The 19013-nt window shown below is 42.9% G+C and overlaps 1 protein-coding gene across 1 annotated transcript in view; it reads left to right on the top strand.

Moving 5' to 3' along the window:
* LOC141201646 (gastrula zinc finger protein XlCGF53.1-like) overlaps positions 1-15346 on the top strand; it is a 20104-nt gene extending 4758 nt beyond the window's left edge. The window contains exons 2-8 of the mRNA XM_073663670.1: positions 5995-6113; positions 12357-12507; positions 12637-12816; positions 12900-13023; positions 13107-13204; positions 13401-13491; positions 14487-15346. Of these exons, the coding sequence (XP_073519771.1) occupies positions 12430-12507; positions 12637-12816; positions 12900-13023; positions 13107-13204; positions 13401-13491; positions 14487-14596 (681 nt within the window). The 5' untranslated portion in view covers positions 5995-6113; positions 12357-12429 and the 3' untranslated portion in view covers positions 14597-15346. The remainder of the gene's footprint in view (positions 1-5994; positions 6114-12356; positions 12508-12636; positions 12817-12899; positions 13024-13106; positions 13205-13400; positions 13492-14486) is intronic.
* The last annotated feature ends 3667 nt before the right edge of the window (positions 15347-19013 follow it).

Genomic DNA, 19013 nt, shown 5'->3' with positions numbered 1-19013 from the left:
CTTATGCAGGATGTATGATGCCCCCACATAGTGTAATGCCCCCATTATGCCCCTTATGCAGTATGTATGATGCCCCCACACAGTGTAATGCCCCTTATGCAGGATGTATGATACCCCCACACAGTATAATGTTCCCACAATGCCATAATCCCCCCCACACACACACCGTATAATCAGTGGTGTAACTAGGGTCTGATGGGCCCCGGTGCAAAGATTTCGACTGACCCTCCCCTCCCCTTTCATCCTGATATGTCCCCTATCTTGGTATATATATCCCCCATTTAATGTATAGAAAAAAAATGAACTATAAGGCTATGTGCCCACGATGCAGAAATGAAGCAGAAAATTTCTGCTTCATTTCTGCATCTCCTTGCCTGGAAAAACGCGTGCGGAATTTGACACAGGTTTTTCGCCCGTTTTGCACATGCGGAATTGCCATGCGTTTTCTAATGTATTTTAGATGGCAATTCCGCATGCGTAAACGCACAAATAATGGACATGCTGCGGATTTTTGAGCGCATCAAAAACGCTGCGGAAAAATCCGCAGCATGGGCATTGAAAGTGCGGAATTCCATTGGGGACCATGGGGGAAGGATTACCAAGCGTTTACGCTGCAAAAATTCCGCAGCATAAACGCTTGAAAAAATTCATCATGGGCACGGACCCTTAGACTTAGTGCCCACGATGCGGAAATGAAGCAGAAATTTTCCTGAGCATTTCTGCATCTCCTTGGCAGAAAAACGCATGCTGTTTTTACATGCGTTTTTTACATGCGTTTTTGAAATGCGTTTTTCCAATGCATTGTATAGGCAAATCTGCATGCAGAAACGCACAAGAATTGGTCATGTCAGGAATTTTTCTGCGAGTAAAATCCGCGCAGAAAAAATCCTGACCATGTGCACAGAACTTGCAGAATGTCATAGGAAGTCATGGGATAAGGTATGCAATGCGTTTCTGGAGCGTTTCTGCGCTGCAAATCCGCACCAAAAACGTGTCGTGGGCACGCAGCCCTAGGCTGCGTGCCCACTATGCGTTTTTCAAGCGTTTTTGCCGCGGAATTTCCGCAGCGAAAACGCTTAAAAAACGCTTGGTAATACGTGCCCATGGTCCCCAATGATAATCTGCATGTGCTGTGCACATGCTGCGGATTATCATTGCGGAAAAATACGCATTATGTCCATTAATTTTGTGAACACGTAGCGTAATCGCCGCCATTGACTTGCATTGGACTGCGTGACATCCGCATCACTGCATCTGTACTTGCGGATATCACACGGTTCAATCTGCGGATGGTACCCAGGTCTGGAGGAGAGGAGACTCTCCTCCAGAACCAGGTACCATAGAACCCGTTAAAAAAAAGAATTTAAAATAAAAAATAAAGATTATACTTACCTTCCAATGTCCTCCCGGTGTTTTCTCCCCTCCGTCTGGTCTGCTGTATGGGTCGCGTTGTTGTGAAGGACCTGCCATGACGTTATTGAGTCATGTGACCTGTCACATGACTCAATGACGTCATCGCAGGTCCTTCACACCACCGCGAGCCACCCAAGACACCGGACACAGCAGAGAAAACACCGGGAGTACATCGGAAGGAAAGTATAATCTCTTTTTTTATTTTTTACCATTCTTATTCTTTTTTTTTTTTAACTAACTTGGTCACACTACTATTAATCCATGCCGCTTGCATGGATTTATGTTGTGTGAACAAGTTGTCAAGCACTTTTCCAAGTGATGCTAAAATCGCTTGGAAAAGCACTTGATAACCCGCATGCAGAAATGCATTCAAAAACATTTGACAAACGCTTCTACCTGGCGGGAAAAACGCATGTAAAAACCGCATGTGTTTTTCCTGCCAGGGAGAAGCGGAAAAAATATGCAGCATTTCTGCATCGTGGGCACATAGCCTTATACTTACCAGATGCGAACTTAGAAGTCATGGGACCCCATAGCAGAAGTACAATGTGCTCCCCATGGTCCTCCATACAGTATAATGCACTCCCCATGGTCCTCCATACAGTATAATGCACAGCCCATAGTCCTCCATATAGTATAATGCACAACCCACAGTCATAGATGTAATGTAATGCACACAGGAGCCTATACTCATAATTGTAGAATAATGCACGGCCCACATTCGCGTGTGTAGGGTGGTGCGCGGCCCACATTCGCGCGTGTAGGGTGGTGCACGGCCCACATTCGCGCGTGTAGGGTGGTGCACGGCCCACAGTCGCGCGTGTAGGGTGGTGCACGGCCCACAGTCGCGCGTGTAGGGTGGTGCACGGCCCACAGTTTTTTTTAAAAAAAACAACACATTATACTCACCTTCACTCTGTCGCGCTGCATATTTTTCTGGAGCTGGTTGCTGGCTTCAGCGTGCAAGCGACGGGAGCGCATGATGTCACTTCCATGCGCCTCTAGTCACTTGTACGCTGACTTCATCTGATGGCCTCTGGTCGGCAGCGTGTATTGTGGCACACGGACAAGATGGGAGTGAGGTAGTAGGGGTCAATGAGGATCTAGGAGGGGCTGGGATATGCAAGGATAGTAGGGAGCTGAGTAGGTGTAATAAATGTGCTAATAATAATAAATGTCTGCTGGCAAATGCAAGAAGTCTCGCAAACAAAATGAACGAACTGGAGACTCTTATATCGGTCACAAAATACGATGTGGTGGGTATTACGGAAACCTAGCTGGATGAAAGCCATGACTGTGTGACAAACATACACTGTGTTCCAAATTATTATGCAAATAATATTTTCTCAGATTTTCCCAAATTACCTATATGAATTGCAGTCATTGTAATTTTCCAGTCAAATAACTATTAGAGTACAATTGAAAGGTTTTTGTACAAACTGTCTATGATAACAGTATATTTTTTAAAAAATAAAACACTCAAACTGCACTCAAAATGCATGTTCCAAATTATTATGCACAGCAGAGTTTTCAACCTTTTCATTTCAATAAAGAACAAAAAAATGGTCATTTTTGCAATTATAAGCATTAGCAGGTTATTACAAACTGAAATCAAACAGTTTTCACCTCAAAACTTTATTCTAGGTGATGTTACACTTGCACATAGGACCTCTTGTCCGAAAGGAGCTTCTGAACTCTCTCGTCCATTGAATTTGTCAGGTTTTGGATGGTTTCTGCTACAATTGTTTTGCATGAGGACAGAATACCCTCCCAGAGCTGTTGCTTAGATGTGAACTGCCTCCTGCCATCATAGACACTCCTTTTGATGATGCTCCAGAGGTTCTCAATGGGGTAGAGGTCAGTGGAGCATGGGGGCCACACCATAAGTTTGTCCCCTTTTATGCCCACTCCATCGATCTGGACCATCGAACTGTTTTGTTCACCGATGAGTGCCGTGCAACGCTCGATGGTCCAGATGGATGGAGTGCAGGATGGCTGGTTGATGGACACCCCATGCAAACACGGCTACGGCGCCAACAAAGAGGAGGTGGAGTAATATTTTGGGCTGGAATCATGGGGAAAGAGATTGTCGGCCCCTTTAGGATCCCTGAAGGGGTAAAGATGAACTCCATAATGTATGTTGAGTTTCTCAAACAGCACTTCCTGCCATGGTTCAAGAAGAAGAACCGTGCATTCCGCAGCAAGATCATTTTCATGCATGATAATGCACCATCTCATGCTGCACATAACACATCTGCATCTCTGGCTGCTATGGCCATAAAAGGGGACAAACTTATGGTGTGGCCCCCATGCTCCACTGACCTTAACCCCATTGAGGACCTCTGGAGCATCATCAAAAGGAGTGTCTATGATGGCGGGAGGCAGTTCACATCTAAGCAACAGCTCTGGGAGGGTATTCTGTCCTCATGCAAAACAATTGTAGCAGAAACCATCCAAAACCTGACAAATTCAATGGACGAGAGAGTTCAGAAGCTTCTTTCCAACAAGGGGTCCTATGTGCAAATGTAACATCACCTAGAATAAAGTTTTGAGTTGAAAACTGTTTGATTTCAGTTTGTAATAACCTGCTAATGCTTATAATTGCAAAAATGACCATTTTTTTTGTTCTTTATTAAAATGAAAAGGTTGAAAACTCTGCTGTGCATAATAATTTGGAACATGCATTTTGAGTGCAGTTTGAGTTTTTTATTTTTATAAAAATATACTGTTATCATAGGCAGTTTGTACAAAAACCTTTCAATTGTACTCTAATAGTTATTTGACTGGAAAATTACAATGACTGCACTTCATATAGGTAATTTGGGAAAATCTGAGAAAATATTATTTGCATAATAATTTGGAACACAGTGTAGAGGGATGTACTACATTTTGGGATATAGTCAGCAGTGGGGTGCCGCAGGGATCTGTACTAGGACCGATTCTTTTTAACCTCTTTATTAATGACCTTGGGGATGGGATTGAGAGTAAAGTGTCAGTTTTTGCTGACGACATCAAACTATGCAGAATATTAAAATCTGATCTTGACATTATGATATTGCAGAACGATCTGGATAAGATGACTGAATGGGCAAACACTTGGCGGATGAGGTTTAATGTAGAGTAATGCAGCTAGGTCGGAGCAATCCTATTGCTGCATATACATTATATGGGAGTATACTTGGGACTACAGAACAGGAAAAGGACTTGGGTATTCTGTAAGTAAGCTGAGCAGCAGTACTTAATGTCAAGCAGCAGCCGCAAAAGCAAGCAAGATTTTAGGATGTATAAAAAGATAAGGAAGGTTGAACTGGATGCACCTACTGTAGGTCTTTATTCAACCTACATTACTATGTTGGTATGAATGTGTGTCCGAGGACACACATCTAGCTGAAACAGGGGCTAGCATTGGCTAGGCCGGGTCTTAGCGGTGACCGCGGTCATTAAGCCTCTAGATAAAATACTCCCACAGTACCTACAGCATATACAGTTACAGAAAATAAAAGGGATTAACAAGAGAACTTACTACACCGATCGCAGAGACGATTCAGTTTAGCTGAAGGAGAGCACTTCAAATGGCCGTTTCGTGAATGGGGGTTCCTGCATACATGATGTGTATCTCTTATACATGGGCCAGGATGTGGGCTTGTCTCAGCACTTCATGATTTTATGGAATCCCCAACTTATGTGATAACGCCTCTCTGGATGATCGCAGAAGTTGTAGATTGGCACCATATTTTCCATCAGGATTTTATTTTTACTTAGAGACCAAAAATGGCATAGCTGTTGTCAGTCATGTGGCCACTGTGCATTTATGACTCATTGGCAGAGGGGCTACAGTTATGAGAAAATATGTATCCTTTTCTCTGGCTAGCCCATGTGCTGGAAATGTATTTCTCATTAATATTGGATTTATGTATATTCCAATATTCTATATTTTCATTCGGAGACATCCTGACTGCTGAAGCTGTGCTGATGAAAGGAATGTGTATGCTGGGTGACCATGGCTATTTCTAAAGAGTGTGAGATATCCCTTTTATCCTTGATAGACCTTTTCCTGTCTGAACAGATAGGTTAATCTGCACTCTTTGACTATGCACAATACACATCCTCATAGTCTTTTCCCTACAAGAAGCTCTTGCATGTTAATTAAGCTGATTCACTGTTCGGCCACATTCAATTTCTTACTGGTATTAGTTTCTTGTCTAAGTCTTGGAGACTGTCAGCTGTTTGTCTTACTGGAAAATCTTGTGAGGTGTTTACTTTAATCCTCTTACTTCACAAGGGACGGCCTGCATGTTGATTAGGCTGGTTCACTTCACACTATAGGTAACACTGTTCAACAAGGTTTTTGTTTCCGGCATGAAATTGGGTGAATATTATCGGAATTGTCATGCTGAGAAATAACTTCAGAATTGCTCTATCACGTAAGATTTTTGAGAAAAATGCAATTATGTATGCATTGAATACTGTCAAATTCGTAGTGGCATGTGATATTCCGAATGCAAAAGTCAGCAACAGCGATCAAGTTTAAAAATGTTTTGCCATTGATTTTCTTTATAATCACTGTCAGATGATTCACAGGCAAGATTCCAACAATAGTCACCCAGCATCGAGGGACTCCACCTCCCCTGGTACCGTTTCTCCATCTGGGAAATGTCTTGATGAAACCTTTCACCATGTTCATCACTTACAGCGCCTAGGTTTGTTGGGAAAAAGTCAATGTGTGAATGAAGGAAATGTATTTTAAGTGATATGTTGCATTTCATTGACTTGTAAGCATGAAGAAAACTTTCAAACTGTTCAGCATAGTTTGGCAGCTTGTAGTTGCCTAGAAAGTTGAAAACGACATTCTTGAAGGCCGACCATGCTACATGTTCTGCACCATGCAGAAGACCATCAAAGAAAGGCTGCATGCCCACTATGCGTTTTTCAAGCAGACCCATAGTACCTGTGAAAAAAAGAATTTAAAATAAAAATAAAGATTATACTTGCCTTCCGGTGGCCCCCGGTCTCCTCAGCGATCCTTTTAGACCATCGCGAGCCGCCCAACACACCGGTCGCATCGCTGAGGAGACCGGGGGCCATCGGGAAGGTAAGTATAATCTTTATTTTTTACCATTCTTATTCTTTTTTTTTTTTTTAACTATTACTTGGTCACGCTATATAAATCCATGTCGGTTGCATGGATTTATATAGTGTGATGAAGTTGTCAAGCACTTTTCCAAGTGATGCTAAAATCGCTTGGAAAAGTGCTTGATAACCCGCATGCAGAAATGCATGCAAAAACGCTTGACAAACGCTCCTACCTGGCAGGAAAAACGCATGTAAAAAGCGCATGCGTTTTTTCTGCCAGGGAGATGCGGAAAAAATATGCAGCATTTCTGCATCGTGGGCACTTAGCCTTACTATCATTTACTAGCTCTCGGATTTGTGGGCCAATGAAATCACCCTCTTTTATCTTGGCATCACTGATGCATGGAAACTTCTGTCGCAAGTAAGCAAAGACTTCAGTTTTCTTGTTCATTGCTTTGACAAAGTTCTTCATGAATCCCAGTTTGATGTGCAAAGGTGGAAGGAATATCATCTTTTCATCTACCAATGGTTCGTGTTTAACATTCTTCTGCCCTGGAATAAATTTATTGCGTAGTGGCCAGTCCTTCCTGATATAATGAGAGTCTCTTGCGCGACTGTCCCATTCCCAAAGGAAACTACAGTACTTAGTGTATCCCATCTGTAAACCTAATAAAATTGCAACTACCTTGAGATCACCACATATATTCCATTTGTACCTTGAGTATTGAATGTGCATCTGCATATTCTCATAGGTCTCCTTTATACTGATCGACATGTCCAATAGAAGGGTAGACATTGTCATTGTGTAGCAAGACAGCCTTAAAACTTAAGGCCAATGAATCAATGAACAGTCGCCATTTCCTTGGGTCATAGTCAACTCCAAGGACAGAAAACAATCCAGTAATATCACTGCAAAAAGTGAGACAGTCAGGTTGACTGAAATATTTGGTTAAATCTTCATGACGACTGCAAAATACTGAAATTTCTGTACCTGGCTGCAACAGATTCCACCCTTGCAACCTTGATCCAAGAAGTTCTGCCTGACTCTTTGATAAACCCAAATCTCTAACCAGATCGTTGAGTCTTGCTTGAGATATTAAACGTGGAGCAGTTGATATTGATGGTTCGAAATCTGAATCAGCAGCAGGTTCCATTTCTAATGAATCAACCATCATTTCAACGCCCTCTTCTATTCTCCACACCGGTGGTGGTTTTGGAACTGGCAGACTTTCATCGTGCGCCACTGGTCTAATTGCAGAAGCAAGCTTGGGATATTCAATAGACCTCCTGTTCTTAGGAGGAAAAGCCAGATACATTCGTCATGCAGAAGTAACAATCGGTTATATGGTCCTTCTGCTCCCTGCCGATCATTGGAATGACAAACGGCATCTATGGTCGCACACCCTTCAGCCAAGACCTCAAACTCGTAGCGCAAGATGAGCAGCATATATGAGTAGCCCTTGCTCTGTCTTGGTCACCAATTTTGCATCCAAAATATAACTCATATGCCTTCTTAACAACTGCAGTTATACTCCTTTTATGGGCTTTAAGGGTATAATCTCCACATGTATAACAAAAGAGATCACTACTATTGCGACATTGACACGACATTCTACAACTCATTACTTATTAAACAGTTTTGCTCCTTATGAAATTTTCTCAGAACAGAAGAAACTCATGAAGATTACAGCGTCGTTACTGCTGTTATTATATAATGCTACTTGGAAATAGACCAAAGTCTGACAGTTGTGTCTGGACGTGCCTGAGAGTGCACAACTAATGCAATGCATGATTGGACAGGACTTAAGTGCTGTATATTATAATAAAGAGAGTCCATATTATGAATTCCATTGGTTATTTCTACAAAAAATACTCTTCTGAAATAAAAAGTTTAATATAAGTGCCAATTTATTATGCACTATGTACTGTCCTTATCATTATCATAAACTTAAAATATCTCGGGAATGATACGTGCTACAGAAATTCTGATTACATTTCTGAAATCAGCGCCTCAAAATACATAGACAACATATTTTAAAACCGGAAACAGAAAAAAAGTTAAAATTTGTTGACCAGTGTAATTTGTACAATCCTCCACCTAAGAGTGTCAGCTCAGATTGCAAATGACAGAGGGAAGGAGGGAGGGGGCGATTAACTTCAGAGATTTTTAATATTTTCTATGACCTATGCAGAAAAAAAAAACACTGTACATGGAGACATTAGCATCAAATCACTCCTGTGTTGGTGTTCTTACAAGCAAACTTTTATACATGAGATCTATCGTGATAAAAAGATTACAGCCTGGGAAAGATGGGAAACTTTCTTATAGATGACCAGTGATGATGTAGTCAGTGATGGACCCTGGCCAAATATGTTTCTAGAGCTATAGTAGAAGATGTCGTCCTCCTCATGAAATAGTTATTTCTCATGTCACGTGTAATAAATATCTCCTGCAGTATTGCTAATGCCGATTCCATTGTCGGTAAATGAGACGAGAATTAGCTTTATGGAAGATGAGTCTATGAGAAACGTGTTCAGCTACAGACTCCGAGGAAGAAATTGCTTGTTGTCTGTGGCCTAAAATATATGTTTCATTAGTACATGACAGGGTAAAAGCAGAATGTTGTAAACTAATAAGAATACCATTGCTGCTTGGGTCCCCCACCAGTCTCTGTATTTCCTGCGTACTTGTGAATCCTACAGCTAATCAGTTGGCTAAGCAATGGTCAACTTAGCCAGTGATTAGGAGCATGGAGGAGATGTCCTTTTTTGCAATTCAACTTATGTTCCAATCCATACAAGACTAGAGAATACAACATTATTATTATTATTATTATTATTATTATTAATTTATATAGTGCCATTGATTCCATGGTGCTGTACATAGGGGGTTACATACCAAATAAAAATATCACTTACAGTAAACAAACTAACAATGATAGACTGGTACGGAGAGAAGAGGACCCTGCCCTTGCGGGCTTACATTCTACAGGAATGGGGAGGAGACAGTAGGTTGGGGGGTTGCAGTAGCTCCGGTGTTGTTGAGGAGGCAGTGTGGTCATTGCAGGTTGTAAGCTTTCTTGAACAGATGGGTTTTCAGGTTCTGTCTGAAGGATCCAGATGTGGTGGATAATCGGACGTGTTGAGGCACAGAATTCCAGAGGATGGGGGATATTCGGGAGAAATCTTGGAGGCGATTGCCTGAGGAACCGATAAGTGTGGAGGAGAGAAGGAGATCTTGGGAGGACCGGAGGTTATGTGAGAGAATATATTGGGAGATTAGTTCAAAGATGTACGGAGGAGAGAGGTTATGGATGGCTTTGTAGGTCAGTGTTAGTAGTTTGAACTGGATACGCTGGGGGAATGGGAGCCAGTGAAGGGATTTGAAAAGGGGGGTAGCAGAAGAGTAGCGAGGTGAGAGATGAACAAGTCGTACAGCAGAGTTAAGGATGGACTGGAGGGGTGCGAGAGTGTTAGCAGGTAGGCTATAGAGGAGGATGTTGCAATAGTCGAGGCGGGAGATGATGAGGGCATGCACAAGCAGTTTAGTAGAGTTAGGGTCGAGGAAAGGACCGATTCTGGAAATATTTTTGAGCTGGAGGCGACAGGAGGTGGCGAGAGCTTGGATGTGGGGTTTGAAGGACAGGGCAGAGTCAAGGGTTACTCCGAGGCAGCGGATTGTCGGTACAGCGGAAAGAGTGATGTCATTGTGATAGAATGATCAGGTGGGAAAGATATGCGAGATGGGGGAAAGATAATGAGTTCAGTTTTGTCCACATTGAGCTTGAGGTAGCGGGAGGAGAAGGAGGATATGGCTGATAGACATGCTGGGATTCTGGACAGCAGAGAGGTGATTTCTGGGCCAGAGAGGTAGATCTGGGTGTCATCAGTGTACAGATGGTACTGGAAGCCATAGGATTTGATGAGCTGTCCCAGGCCGAGGGTATAGATTGAGAAGAGTAGGGGTCCTAGGACAGAGCCTTGAGGGACTCCAACAGAGAGGGGGCGGGGTGAGGAGGTAGTGTGGGAGTGGGAGACGCTAAATGTGCGGTTAGAAAGGTATGAGGAGATCCAGGATAGGGCAAGGTCTTTGACGCCAAAGGAAGAGAGGATCTGTAGTAGGAGGCAGTGGTCGACTGTATCGAAAGCAGAGGACAGGTCAAGAAGAAGGAGTACAGAGAACTGTCTGTTAGCTTTGGCTGTAAGTAGGTCATTGGTGATTTTGGTAAGGGCAGTTTCGGTGGAATGGTGGGGGCGGAAGCCAGATTGTCGGTTGTCGAAGAGAGAGTTAGATGAAAAGTGGGAGGAAAGTTCAGCGTGAATGTGTTGCTCAAGGAGTTTGGAGGCAAATGGGAGCAGCGATATGGGGCGATATCTGGACAGGGCAGATGGGTCGAAGGATGGCTTTTTGAGGATGGGTGTGATTGTGGCATGTTTGAAGGCAGTTAGTAAAAATACAACATGCCCAAGAGCAAACATAGCTGATAAACCATAGGAACTAGGTCAGCATAAACTCTACTCCAATAACATACTAAACCAAGGAGAAAGTCAGGAGTAGCTTAGATAAAAGATAGTCTTTATTAAATACATAAATATCAAAATAAGTAATCATGTCATAGCATTAACACAAATGGGGGTAAAGAGGGAGTTGAGTGGTAACAGCACAAAACCGCTTGAGAACCCCCATACATCCGCATTATATTAGTGACTTGCGGGGTGGGGACTCCTAAGGTAAGGTACCCATCATAATCTAGAAAAAAATGGCCTGGGAGCAATCAATCATACATTATAACCAGGACCAGGGAGAGTCCATGATCACATTTAAGGTCCACAGTCCAAGTATATATGAATAAATAAATAAATACATTTATTCATATATACTTGGACTGTGGACCTTAAATGTGATCATGGACTCTCCCTGGTCCTGGTTATAATGTATGATTGATTGCTCCCTGACCATTTTTTTCTAGATTATGATGGGTACCTTACCTTAGGAGTCCCCACCCCGCAAGTCACTAATATAATGTGGATGTATGGGGGTTCACAAGCGTTTTTGTGCTGTTACTACTCAACTCCCTCTTTACCCCCATTTGTGTTAATGCTATGACATGATTACTTATTTTGATATTTATGTATTTAATAAACACTATCTTTTATCTAAGCTACTCCTGACTTTCTCCTTGGTTTAGTATGTTTGAAGGCAGCAGGGAAAGTACCAGAGGATAGTGATAGGTTGAAGAGATGGGTTAGGGATGGGACGAGTGTGGGGGTGAGGTTGGGGAGGAGGTGGGATGGGATGGGGTTGAGTGCACATGTGGTGAGGTGTGATTTGGAGAAAAGATGAGTAAGGTCTCTTTCCGTGATGTTGGGAAGGGAGGTTATAGGGGTAGGGAAATGGTGTGGAAAACAAAGGGGTTGTGGTGGTCGGACAGTAAAGACTTGCCGTGTTTGGTCAATCTTGTTTTTGAAGTGTGTGTAGCAAACTCCTCAGCAGAGATGAGGGAGGTCGGAGGGGGCAGTGGAGGGCGGAGGAAAGAGTTAAAAGTATTGAATAGCTGTTTGGGGTTGTAGGATAGGGAGGATATGAGGGTTGTGAAGTAGGCCTGTTTAGCAGAGGTGAGTGCTGATTTGAATGCGAGCGTTGCTTGTTTGAATGCAGTGAAGTCATCTTGAGTATGTGTTTTCTTCCAACGCCGCTCCGCAACCCTGGACGCTTGTCGAAGCTGTTTAGTGAGGTTGTTGTGCCAGGGTTGCCTGTTGACTCGTCTACACGTTCTATCTCCTGATATATTTCCCTTATTGTGTCCAGTAATTGTATTATTACACAGAATTCTGTATAATTTCCATCGTCTCATTGTCTTCCTATTTAGGTCACTACAATATCAGATCATCTCAGGGGACATCTTCTATATTGAGAGAATTTTTCTGAATCACCCATCAAGGATGGATATGGACAGAGACAAGATGGCGGAGAGGATATTACACCTCACCCTAGAGATCCTCTTCCGTCTTACTGGAGAGGTGAGAGATTGTGATGACGTCACATTTCATCATTCTTATCTATGGAAATAACAGATGGACAGAACTGGAGAGGTGAGGACTCTGGAAATGTCTGTAGTGAGATTTATTAATGTGTCTCTCCATAACCAGGATTACACAGTAGTGAAGAAGACCTCTAGTGAGCGCTGTCAGGACCCTGTGTCTGAAGGATTGGGAAGACACCTGAGCCCAATCACGGGGCCTCCACCTCACCCCCTGATACATGAGGACATCAATGACCAGAAGATCCTAGAACTCACCTACAAGATGATTGAGCTGCTGACTGTAGAGGTGACACTGCTGGGAATGCTGGGACATTATACAGTAATTATATGAAGGGATCGGGGGGATGACAGTATCTTTGTATGTGTCAGGTTCCTATAAGGTGTCAGGACGTCTCCGTATATTTCTCCATGGAGGAGTGGGAGTATTTAGAGGGACACAAAGATCTGTACAAGGACATCATGATGGAGGTTCCCCAGCCCCTCACATCACCAGGTAATAGACAGGACTAAATACACACAGCCTATAATTATCTGTATGTAAAGAATGAATTCAGCCCCTGTATGTGTTTCCTCCAGATCTATCCAGTAAGAGGACAACACCAGAGAGATGTCCCCATCCTCTTCTTCCACAGGACTGTAAACAAGAAGATCCCAGTGTTTCTCAGAATCATCAGGTAGATGGAGAGAAGGTGTCATGAGATCTCCCCTATGATGTGTAGACGGCTGTAAAGGTCTTGTCTTCAGTTCAGTTTTATCCGCCATTATTATGTTTTATACTTGTGTAATGAGAATGGTGGAGATGGCAGGATTAGAGCTGATCATAGATGGGACTTCTCCATCTGTCTGTGACTTTTATAATATGTGTTTCAGGGTGAAGATCTGACCCATATTAATACTACAGAGACATATGTGAGGGGTGATGAGTGGTGTAAAGAGGAGATTCCTACATATGACTACCCAGGTGAGTAGTAACCACTAAATGCAGAGAAGTCACAGATTCTTCTCAGTCATCGGCTGTGGCTGCTTTATTGCTGGTGTAGTCCGGCTGTATCACAATCGTGTGATCACCATTTTGCCACTAGGGCATAACATTCGCCTCCATATGAAAAATGTTCTAATTACTTGGAGAAATTGTGAAAGCCCTTTTCTATAGAACTTACAATCTGAAAGATCCACCTACCCCCTGGAATTAGGAGACGCTGACCGTTACCTGCCCAGATCTGTAAACTATAAAGCCAAATGACAGCGTACGTAGAATGTGCTGACAAGTGAGAAAATCACTTGAAGAAAAATATTATAATGGGCCTCTTAGAGAAAGCGGAGGGTAATGATGCTGTTGGCTTCCTACAACCCTGATATCTTATTGGATGAATCTACCTTCTCTCTCTTCTGTGCTGCTGAATGTGCTCATATGGTCCCTACAAGACCAGGTCCAGTCTTTTTGGCCAAACTTCACTTTTATGATCGACAACATTAAATGTGCAGTGAGGGCCAAGTGTGAATTTCTGTACAATAACAGCAGAGTTTCCATTTATCCTGACTTTTCAATTTCTTTTCAAACCAACTAACTTCAAACAGGATTGTGATAAACTATACAAAAAACATTACACCTGTGCCATGATATATCTCTAAGCTGTGCGTAGCTGATGGATGTAATATACATTTATTCACGCCTGCAGGAGATGTGTTGGCATGGCTCGAGCCCTGGTTTCATGGATTCGCTCCACGTCATAAATTCCATTATGTTTTCAATCCTAAGGAATTCAGATTACTGCACAATCTCTCCTGAAATGGGGGCGCTAATACTTTCTCTACTGTTCTGCTCAGGACTCATAGTAGCTCCAATGGTCCACCATAAATGAGTCCAACTCCGGTTAAGTGTTGGAGTTCTCCCCTTATACATAGGTTGTTGTTGGGGATGTAACATAGAATAAAAAAAAATATTTTTTTTCACAGGTTCCTTCGCACTCCGCAGCCAGTTTTGTGTTCCTATCTGGGCCCATTTTTCAAATCTGACGTGTGTCACTTTATGTGGTGATAACTTTGGAATTCTTCACAAAGGATAATAGGAAACAAATGGACCTTACAAATTATTTTCCAGCTTATTTATTTATTTTACTCGCTTATTTACCATCATTAATTCCACAGCGCTTTACAGACATTATCGGCACTGTTCTCATTGGGGCTCACAATCTAAATTCCCTATCAGGATGTCTTTGGAGTGTGGGAGGAAACCGGACAACCTGGAGGAAACCCACGCAAACACGGGGAGAACATACAAACTCCTTGTAGATGTTATCATTGGTGGGATTTAAACCCAGGACCCCATCGCTGCAAGGCTGCAATTCTATAGTCAAAGTATTGTCTGATCTCATCAGACAGTACTCACAAAGGTGAACACCACCAAATTACAAGTAAACAATTAGGAAAGGGAAAAGGGTGTGAGTAAAAGTGAAATTCTTTATTAAATAATAATATTAAAACCTAGTAAATCATACATCCCATTAGGAATGTATAATGGATCATGATTATATAAATGGAGTCCTGATCCACTAAATTACTGATAGAGTCAGACGGTGAATCAAATTATTACTAAAATAAGCCCCTAGCCAATGTCCCTTATAATTGATGGCTGGGTTTATGCTTACAAAATGAATGCCATAGATTATATCAAGGGTGTGCTGAATTATGATAGTATCCTCAGCCAGGAGAGATTTTATTAAATAAAGGCTCAATTTTCCTGTGTGAATTCAATAGTAAAAAATTCTCCTAGCCCGTTGGATACACTCCCCATATTATAAAGTGACTTCAAAAGTGTGGCCGGTCTGATAGATATAAGTGTAATGAGCCCTTGTACAGAGATTATCAGGGCACACTATTACACCTGTCACACAATCTGTGTAATGGATCCTTAATAATTCCACTCGCATCTCCAGTCGTGCTGTCAGCAGTGAAATAACTCCGGCAGTATAACAGACTTAGCCAGCTTAAGAGCACAAGCGGCTCAGCTATGCCACTGACAGTCTCTCTCACGCTGTCTGCACAAGAATTGATGGTCAGCAGGAGAAGCAAGTGATCCAACCAAGTCACGATCTCCTGGTTGTGCAGGAGATCCAACACTCTTTCTGCAGATTTAGATATCAGATGCGGCTAGCATATGCCACTATCGGCCTCTCCCACGCTGTCAACACGTGTGTGGGTATGATCAGCGTGAGAGACAATTTCAACTATGTCAACAGTCTGTCAGATCTAACAGAGCTGACAGCTAAAACGGGGTAAATCTGGTTTTATGCAGCACTCTATAGTGCGGTCAAATATGGCATAATACTGTCTGATGAAACTATCAGGAGTCATCCCTGACAAGCGTTTCGCCGGGGGTTCCGGATTTTTCTAAGGCTGCAGTGCTAACCACAGAGCCATCGTGCTGCCCATGGTGGCTCTTGATCCCACAATCCCCTATATACGGTTGTACACTACTGTCTGGCACATGGCAGGTTAAGAAGGGGAGGAGCGACATTTAGCTATTTGTATGCAGATCTTGCTGGAATAGTGTGCAGACAGAATGTATTGGGGCACTGTTCATGGTCACCTGGCAGCGCAAAAGATGGCCACCACGAACAGGTTTGGCGCTATCTCCTCTGTTTTATAGAGCCCAGGGATTGGTTGGCTCAACATTCTTTAACCCCTCTACATGGATCTGGAGTTACACAGAGACCCCTAGGCTTGGGCCACGGTGTTACCTGCTGTTCTGTGGAGTGAGATAGTCAGGTAGCCGGGTCAGAACCAGGAGAGCAGAGAAAATACAAAATCACACAAGAGTAGTCAGTAAACGGACCGGGGTCACAACAGGAAACAAATACACAAGCCGGGAGCTGAGCGCAGAGGACTGACCCAGAGGAGAACAAGGCTGTATCTGGCAGCTTCCAGCAATATGCTTACAGCTTTAGTTGGGTGCGGTGCTTTCCAGTTGGCTGAAGCAGGGAGCAGATTACTCCAGCTGGACAGCACACACCCCCATACTGCCAGACTGGATGGTACTACTGGTCCCAGGCACCCTAATCTTAGTGGTGGACAGAGACTGCGCCGCCCAGAGCTTCTGGTTCTGACGTCTCCTCCATCACCAGCGCCGCCTGCAGAATGAATATCTGTACGTAGTGATTCACCGCACCATCCTTTTGGTATGCAAACAATTTATTTCACATATGGTGATTCAGACATAAGCGCTGACCTAAAAAGGTGCAGGGATATGCGACACATATCAATTTTAACGTTTCGACCCTGTCAGTCTTATTCGTAATGTCGCTGTGAAAAAAGAGAAACAATACATAAATGTGAAGACACATATACATATTTACATGTATACAGAAATTATATACATGAGCCTTTCATATGCTCATCATGAATGTACTTGTAATTGTGCGACAATCTTCAGCGGCTTCTAGGACATCCGTCCTGCAGGTAAGTATTGCTGATATTCTGGCCACATGGTAAGTCATTGGTAAAAAGATGGGACAATGGAAGCAAAAAGATTAATGATTAAGTGAAGGAGCCGGAGGAGGGCCAAGGAGAAGAATGATAGAGCTTAGGTGGTAAAGAAGTTAGGTATCAGGGCAGAGACATAAGGAAAATGGGTCACCAAATAGATGCGTATAAAGTTATGTTAGGTATGGGGTAGAGACATATGAGGAATATAGGTCCCCACTCAGATAAGTAATAAAGCTTAATAAGTAACAGGGCAGAGACATATAGGGAGTACAGGTGCCCAAACAGATCAGTATAGAGGCATGTGGCCAGGTGGCTTGCCTGACGGCTCAAAATGTGCTGGGTGGGTACCTTTAATGGAGCTGTGAACAGGCGCTCCCGCACCTTCATCTTGTGCATCTGTCTCTTGTTGCGGTTGGAGGGTTTATGTATGTTTCCGTGATTACCGCCAGACCGTAAGTGCGTGCGCTCAAACTCTCCCCCCCCCCACCCCCTCCCTGGAAGTTGCGTCACAGCCAGGTGATGTGGCAGGGAGAGTGGGTCTGTTGGGGCGGGCCTGTCCTCCCGTATGGCTGTGTCACATGTGTAGCATATCCATGGCGTCTGGTGAAGACTGCGCATGCGCGTTAGGCTATATGCGATAGTTCTGTTATGGTAATTTTTTTAGAGAGGATTAACGCTGGCAGGTAGGCCTATTATTCCTGCAGCAAGTGGGACAGTATCCTCACACTGTCAGGGAAAGTGAATGTACAAAGTATGCATAATGATTCACTAGCGCTGGAATAAGGCTGGAGATATACTAATGAGATAAAATATACAAATTTATTAGTATTGGTTTAAAATACATTACAAAAGTAAAATCCGGGGTGTAAAGAGGATAAAATATAGCCTGTTGGAGATACGGTCAAATGTGGAGGGTAGAGTGGTGGGATAGTAATTTTCCTCCTGTATTTCAGATAATTTGTCCGGTTGAGGTTGAGGTTAAGGTCCTGGTAGTAGTTTCTTTCCTAGTTAGAAGACAAATGGTTTAGAATGTGGTGTGAAGATAGCAGGAGTAACCGATCTTACCTGCTGGTGTTGGTGTATTTTCTCGGTGGTAGAGAAAGCTAAAATATTGAAAATTAGTTAATTCCAAAATCATGTCTACAGGTAAGGGTTTGGTGGTGCCACACCTACCTGGAAGAAAAAGAGGATGTTGGTAGATAGCTTTTTAGGAAGCGAGTTACTATTGTCCAAGTGGTCTTTTTGATCCGGTGACTTAGAGAATCAAAGAAACCATATAGGTAAGGTAAAATAGGTTAGAATAAAGAACATATAATTTTATTAGGAATTGTAACTTTTAATTAAATCAATTACCTCAGGAAAGAGTCCAGGGATGACTTGGAGAGAAAAGTGCTTATTATGGCACGTTCGTGGTGTAATCCATTTTAAACTGATAAAATAAACAAATTTTTTAGTATCTCATTAGTATATCTTCAGCCTTATTCCTGCGCTAGTGAATTATTATACATACTCAGTTCTGTTATGTTGTCATCATGGTGTATCGATGAGGGGCAAAAGTGAGGTTGATCTGGGTGGGGGAATAAATTTGTGCTGGTTGGGTCAATTGGTGCCGTGGATGAAAGGAATAATGGAGGGGGGGGGGGTGTAAGGAATGTATGGAGTCCTGTATGAAACTAAATAGTGTGAGGCCATGCCCCTTGTATGTAATTAGGTTTGCTAGAATGATATATGGGAGCTGTGTGTAAGAGGGTGAGGAGAAGGGGAGAGGGGAAGGGGTGGAGATGGAGATTGGAGGGGGAAGCCAGGGGAGAGGGGAAGGGGGCTTCTGGAACTCACCTGGAGAGGAGGAATAGGAGAGGTTGTAGAGCTGATCTAGCGTGTCTGAAAAAAAAGATGATCAGGTTAGCCAATCTATTTCATGGTTGAGACCCTGTGTCAGTGTCTGGAGGGTGTATATCCAGAACCACTTCCATTGTTTAAGGAGTTTAATATGGTTAC

The sequence above is a fragment of the Phyllobates terribilis genome, unplaced genomic scaffold (assembly GCF_046119375.1).
Source record: "Phyllobates terribilis strain yellow unplaced genomic scaffold, ASM4611937v1 Scaffold_120__1_contigs__length_5212024, whole genome shotgun sequence".
NCBI classification, from domain to species: domain Eukaryota; kingdom Metazoa; phylum Chordata; class Amphibia; order Anura; family Dendrobatidae; genus Phyllobates; species Phyllobates terribilis.
This window is presented reverse-complemented; position numbering and strand designations above follow the sequence as displayed.